General features: G+C 54.6%; 1 protein-coding gene across 4 annotated transcripts in view; it reads left to right on the top strand.

The window, feature by feature from the left end:
- The window catches only part of HSP90AB1 (heat shock protein 90 alpha family class B member 1), a 29,913-nt gene extending 23,876 nt beyond the window's left edge, over positions 1-6,037 (top strand). Inside the window, exons 9-20 of one of the 4 annotated variants that reach the window (XR_003993460.1) lie at positions 223-369; positions 487-693; positions 975-1,134; positions 1,324-1,457; positions 1,934-2,248; positions 2,662-2,827; positions 3,011-3,201; positions 3,476-3,623; positions 3,906-4,174; positions 4,280-4,345; positions 4,605-4,938; positions 5,457-6,037. Coding sequence is in view for 3 of the 4 variants with exons in the window: in XM_030499425.1 (XP_030355285.1) it covers positions 223-369; positions 487-693; positions 975-1,134; positions 1,324-1,457; positions 1,934-2,248; positions 2,662-2,827; positions 3,011-3,201; positions 3,476-3,623; positions 3,906-4,174; positions 4,605-4,938; positions 5,457-5,566 (2,181 nt within the window). In the remaining variant the exon portion in view is untranslated. Of the gene's footprint in view, positions 1-80; positions 137-222; positions 370-486; positions 694-974; positions 1,135-1,323; positions 1,458-1,933; positions 2,249-2,661; positions 2,828-3,010; positions 3,202-3,475; positions 3,624-3,905; positions 4,175-4,279; positions 4,403-4,604; positions 4,939-5,456 lie in introns of those variants that run through there. The other 3 variants (XM_030499426.1, XM_030499425.1, XM_030499427.1) reach the window with 3 other exon arrangements.
- The last annotated feature ends 554 nt before the right edge of the window (positions 6,038-6,591 follow it).

The raw sequence follows: 6,591 nt of genomic DNA on the forward strand, positions 1-6,591 counted from the left end.
TAGCCGCTGAAGCGTCCGGCCAGAGCCGGGACCGCTTTAAGGCGGAAGGAGGCGGTGTGTGGTGAGTCCCGCCGTGCCTATAAAGGGCGGCCGGTGGGCAACGCCCCTTTTTCGGCGGTGGGTCACGCCTAGCGAGGTGAGGGAGGTGCGGGAGGCAGGGCAGGGCCCGGTCCGGTCCGGTGTGGTTCTCTGCGGTGCTGACGGGCTGTGCTTGCCTTGCAGATGCCCGAGCAAATGCAGCGCGATCAGGAGGATGCGGAGACGTTCGCCTTCCAGGCGGAGATCGCCCAGCTCATGTCGCTCATCATCAACACCTTCTACTCCAACAAGGAGATCTTTCTGCGGGAGCTCATCTCCAACGCCTCTGACGTGAGCCCGCTCCCCTTCCTCTGCCCGGGGAGAGGCTGGTGTCCCGGGGGGTGCGCAGGGAGAGGCGGGTGTCTGCTGCGGGCGGGAGGCGGTGGTGAGCATCACTCCCTCCCCTAGGCACTGGATAAGATCCGCTACGAGAGCCTGACTGACCCCTCAAAGCTGGACAGCGGTAAAGAGCTCAAGATTGACATAGTCCCCAACCCCCGGGAGCGCACCCTCACCTTGGTGGACACTGGAATTGGTATGACAAAAGCAGATCTCATCAACAACCTGGGCACCATTGCCAAATCCGGGACCAAAGCCTTCATGGAAGCACTGCAGGTGGGTTGTCTTTATCTGCATGAGATCCCTAGGGACTGGGCCAGAGGCTTTCACTGGAGTATAAACATATCCATGGTGCTTTTTTGGCTGTGGGAGCTGTTGGTGTACCCAGCTGTGCTTCCCCACCTTCCCAGCAGCAGGGAGAAGCCGAGGGTAAGGCTGGCTGCCTGTTGGCACTTGCCTTTTTCTCTGCGTGCTTGACCCAGTTCTTTGCTGCTGTGAATCAGTTGTAGACATCTCCTGTTTCTTCACTGATCTGTCATCTCTCTCTACTTTCACAGGCTGGTGCAGACATTTCCATGATTGGGCAGTTCGGTGTGGGTTTCTATTCTGCCTATCTAGTGGCTGAGAAGGTGGTTGTCATTACCAAACACAACGATGATGAGCAGTATGCTTGGGAGTCGTCAGCTGGGGGCTCCTTCACTGTCCGAACTGACCACGGTATGTATTGTACAAAAAATCCTCAAACATGGTTCTCTGTTAGAAGCACCCCTTTTCTTGGTGCTTCCTAGAGCCATGCTGCATTGTCAATTACACTTGTTAGTTATGTATCAAGAAGCTGGTCCTGCTTGTACTCAGTCCTTTAACACTATGCCCTGAAACACTAATGTTTCTCCCCATGCACTGTAGGCGAGCCCATTGGACGGGGCACCAAAGTGATCCTGCATTTGAAGGAGGACCAGACAGAGTACTTGGAGGAGCAGCGTGTCAAAGAGGTGGTGAAGAAGCACTCCCAGTTCATTGGCTACCCCATCACACTCTATGTATGTAAGGGAAGCACTGTGGGAAGCTTGGAGGCAGGGGTGGGTGGTGCTGGGAGCAACGGCCCAGAAAAGGGCAGAGTAATTTCTGTTCCCTTCCATAGTTGCAGGCTGGTATTGAGCAGTGGTGCTCCCAGCTTCTGTGGCCAGAGATGATTTGAGGCTGGGGGCTTATTGGAGGTGAAGGTGGTGGGTACCCAGGCACACTTTTGGCCTTTGATCTGTGCTGCTGGAGGTCATCTAAACCAGCCGTGGAGAATGGATGGTTTTCTGCCCCTTGTCTCATCTTCTCAGACACAGCTTTTGGTTTTATGTGCTGTGGGGGGACTCTTAGGGCTGGCTTCAGGAGAAGCCCTGCTTCCAGATGTTACATTTGTTGGACTTTGGAGGGCACCCATTTCTCTCATCTGGAGCAAAAGGATTCCTGGTAACAGTTGCTTGGGGATAAACCTGACTCTTGCTTGTCCCTTTCTCCGTAGACGGAGAAGGAGCGTGAGAAAGAGATCAGTGGTGATGAGGCAGAGGAGGAGAAAGATGAGAAGGAAGAGGAAGAGTCAGTGTCCAAAGATGAGAAACCCAAAATCGAAGATGTGGGCTCTGATGAGGAGGAAGAGGAAGGAAGTAAAGGCAAGAAGAAGACGACCAAGAAAATCAAGGAGAAATATATTGACCAGGAGGAGCTGAACAAGACCAAGCCTATTTGGACACGCAACCCTGACGACATCACCCAGGAGGAGTATGGCGAGTTCTACAAGAGCCTTACCAACGACTGGGAGGACCACCTGGCTGTCAAGGTGGGTGCAGGGCCACCCTGGCTTCCAGGTAGAGGCAGAGGGCCCCCTTCCAGCCCATAACATGGTTCCAGCTACTGCATGGTTGTGCCTTAGTGGGACTGAGGGCTCCTGGGCTACTTGGTGCCTCAGTTTGCACTGCAGCTCCCATGCAAGTGGAGTTGTTGGCAGTGTCGGCCTAGAAGCAGGATGGGAGGGTGTTTGGCCTCAGAGAGACATGACTCTTCCATCCAGGCCTGGCAGAGACCCCTGGCATGTAGGAGGAAGTGGGGCTGAGGAGGGACAAATGCAGGCTGCTTGGATGTGCCAGGGCTGCTAGCCCAAGTGCTGATGAGTGGTAGTTCAGCCTGCCCACAGCGGGCCCTGGCGCAGAAGGGAAGCACTCTGGCAGCTGGTTTTCCCTCCTGTCTCTGCAGCACTTCTCTGTGGAAGGGCAGCTGGAGTTCAGGGCCCTGCTCTTCATCCCGCGCCGTGCCCCTTTTGACCTCTTTGAGAACAAGAAGAAGAAGAATAACATTAAGCTGTATGTGAGGCGTGTCTTCATCATGGACAGCTGTGATGAGCTAATCCCTGAGTACCTAAGTAAGAGCCCCCTACTTCCATCTCCCAGTATGGAGCTGGGACCACCACAGCCTGTGGTACTGCTCCCAGCACAGAGCCTGCTAGCTGGTGTGGGCACACAGTAGTCAGTGTCTTAACACTTTTCCTCCTGTGATGAAGCTCAGAGCTCTTAACCTGATGCCTGTTTTCATTTCCCCTACTCAGACTTCATCCGGGGTGTTGTGGACTCCGAGGACCTGCCTCTGAACATCTCTCGTGAGATGCTCCAACAGAGCAAGATCCTCAAGGTGATCCGCAAAAACATAGTGAAGAAATGCTTGGAGCTCTTCTCCGAGCTGGCAGAGGACAAGGAGAACTACAAGAAATTTTACGAGGCTTTTTCCAAGAATCTGAAGGTGAGCTGGGCACCCTGCACCCGCAGGAGGGAGGGGCCCATGACGTGTGCCTTGAGGAGCAGCCGTGTCCCTGTGCCATGTCTTCTCTGCATGGGTGTCAGGATAGAGGGGGTTTTGCAAGTGTTCCAGAGGCTTTGTGGGCAGCTGGCGGCTCTGGCTGCCCTTAGCCCAGCACTCAGGTGGTTGGGGGTGGGCAGAGGTGGCCGTGCCTCAGGGGTGGCCAAGTGCATGCGCTTCCCATCCTGGAGGCTTCACACATCTCCTCTGCCCCCAGCTGGGCATCCACGAGGACTCGACCAACCGGAAGCGCCTTTCGGAGCTGCTGCGTTACCACACATCCCACTCGGGTGATGAGATGGCTTCGCTTGCAGAGTATGTGTCCCGTATGAAGGACAGCCAGAAGAGTATCTACTACATCACAGGTGAGCCAGAGCTCCTCTGTGTCCTAGTGAGGCGGAGGCAGGTTACCTGCCTACCAGCCCCTAACTTAGAGCAGATTTTTCCAGGTAGGTGCTGGTGCCTTCAGCAGGCCTTCCCTGCTGAATCACAGCCTGTCCCTGTTTGCTGGGGGAAGACCACCAGACCTAGAGCCCTGGCTGCAACCAGTTTCATGCTAAAGGTTCTGAGTGACTGGTGCTGTTTGTCTTGCTGGAACTAGCTGTTATGCCTTGGTGACATCTCATTTCTACCCTTCTCAAACACAGGGGAGAGTAAGGAGCAGGTTGCCAACTCAGCCTTCGTGGAGCGTGTGAGGAAGCGTGGCTTTGAGGTGGTGTACATGACGGAGCCCATTGACGAGTACTGTGTGCAGCAGCTCAAGGAGTTTGATGGCAAGACCCTGGTATCGGTCACCAGAGAGGGGCTGGAGCTGCCTGAGGATGAGGAGGAGAAAAAGAAGATGGAGGAGAGCAAGGCCAAGTTTGAAACCCTCTGCAAACTCATGAAGGAGATCCTGGACAAGAAGGTGGAGAAGGTGAGATGGGCAGGGAGCTCAGCTCTGGGCTGGAGGGAGGAGGGCTGGCTCCTCTGTGACGCAGGCAAGGGCCCCAGCTCAACGCATGCCTCTCATCTCCTGCAGAGGAGCCGCTAAAGGAGACTGGAGATCCCAGCATGCACCATCTTGCTCTAAGCAGCCAGGCTGCAGGTGAGGGGCACTGACCCAAAAACGTGCATTGATGGGAGAAGGTAAGTGTGGGAAACATTAGTGGGTGCTGAAGGTGCTGGCTGAGCTGTCCAAACCAATCTGTGCAGCAATCCTGGAGCTGCTTGGAGGATCTGTGCTTGCTTTGGGGTGTCCTCAGGTGAACCTGGGGCAAAGACCTCTGTGGTATCGTGTGTGTTGTGGCTGGGCCCAGTCCAAGGCATATGGACCTTGTTCAGCTAACCCTTGGGTACATTTGCAGGTGACTGTCTCAAACCGGTTGGTCTCCTCTCCCTGCTGCATCGTCACCAGCACCTATGGTTGGACAGCCAACATGGAGCGCATCATGAAGGCTCAGGCACTGCGGGACAACTCTACCATGGGCTACATGATGGCCAAGAAGCACTTGGAGATCAACCCTGACCACCCAATTGTGGAAACCCTCCGCCAGAAGGCTGCTGCTGACAAGAATGACAAAGCTGTTAAAGATCTGGTGGTGCTACTCTTTGAGACTGCTCTGCTCTCCTCTGGCTTCTCCCTGGAAGATCCCCAGACCCACTCCAACTGCATCTACAGGATGATCAAACTGGGGCTTGGTAGGTGTCCATGCAGCTTCTCAGGCGTGGAGCAGGTCTGAAAGCAAGTTAGCTGGTCAGGCTCGTGTGTACTGTCTTGCGGCAGGAGGAGGCCAGTAACTGTGGTGCTGGTGTGGTGTGCAGAACTGGCTCTGTACATAAGGTGGCTAGGGGCAAGTGGAGACCTGGAATTAAAGTACTTGAGGAGGGCTCTGAGGGGACTGTCCTGTCCCTCACAAGGCCAGGAGCCACTGCCAGGCTGCTCAGATTGCAAGCTGAGACTTTTTTTTTTTACTACTTCAGAGTGAACGTCAAAAGTCTGTTGTGGGAGATGTGACCCATTTGATGAAACAGCTTGTGCTTGCACCCAACTTTTTTTCCTCCAAATTGGGTATTTAGCTGAAAATGTAAATCAGGAGATGTGGCTTGGCATAACTACTGGATGCTAATATTCCTGTCCCTCAGGCTGTGGGCAGAAGTATCTCTGGGATCAGGGGTCACCTGGACGCCTCATCCTTTCCTTTCCTCCCTTCTCCCAGGCATTGATGAAGATGAGGTGACTGCAGAGGTACCCAGTGCAGCTGCCCCAGATGAAATTCCCCCTCTGGAGGGAGATGAAGATACATCCCGCATGGAAGAGGTAGACTAAAGCAGGAGGAAGCCTCTTCCCTCACCTGCCAGGCCTATGCCCCGTATCATGTCTGCTTAGAAGCGGGTCTGCTCCCACCAGCTGCTACTGACTCCCTGGTGGTGTCTGTTTTCTTGGATTTGCTTGGCTGGGGTTGTTTTTGGCAGGGTGCAGGAGGTCATCATTCCCTCTTTGTCAGTAGCGAGTGATTGAGGCAGCCTGAGGCATGTCTCTTCTATGTCTTTCTGCTTGAGTAGGAACAGCTGATGGGGAGCGGAGGTGAGGAGGCATCAGGCTTCTCTGTCCCAGCCATGGGGTCTCCCATGTTCCCAGTAGGCATCAAACCTTGTTCCACTGGTGTGGGAGAGCCCTTCCTCTGAGCTGCTGCTTCTCTGACCTCCAGAGTAGGAGACTGTATTTCAGTTATGTTTTGTTTATTTTCCTAGGGTTTTTATGTTCTTCTGAAATTAAAGTATCAAAGAAAGTGATTTACCTACCAGGGTCCCTTGTATTTCATGCTTACCATGTGGAGGAAGGGGTCTCAGCCTGTGCCTGAGTGTATTGGGCCCTTGGTCTCTCCCCTGCCCTGTGACTGGTTTTCAGACTGCCTTAGGTGATCTCTACCTTGTCCCTGCACGGGCACCAAGAAGTGGGTAGGAGAAACACAAGGCGTGCTGTGAAGGCAGGGACACTTCCAGTGGGCAGCTGGAGTGCTGCATGCCCATAGCCTGGAACAACCTGTTCCAAATTGCACGTTGCCAGTGCCTGAGCCTGCTCTGCTGCTGGCTGGTCTGATCCAAGCACCCCTGGGGCAGGAGCTGGGGCAGGAGCCATCTGCTTGTTCTGCTGTGCTTCAGGGCAGGGGGGAAGTGACAGCACTGTACTCCAGCTGCGTCGCTTCAGCTCTTAGGCCAAAAGGCTTCATTCTCTGGACAACTCTCCTCCCACCTCCAGCCTGTCCTTTCTGGGCTTCTGCAGCCCTGGGGGGGTTGGCAGTCTCTGCCTACCCCTGTTTTTTGCCTGTGTCCGCTGAGAAGCCTGGGGTA

This window comes from Strigops habroptila, chromosome 10 (assembly GCF_004027225.2).
Source record: "Strigops habroptila isolate Jane chromosome 10, bStrHab1.2.pri, whole genome shotgun sequence".
Taxonomy (NCBI): domain Eukaryota; kingdom Metazoa; phylum Chordata; class Aves; order Psittaciformes; family Psittacidae; genus Strigops; species Strigops habroptila.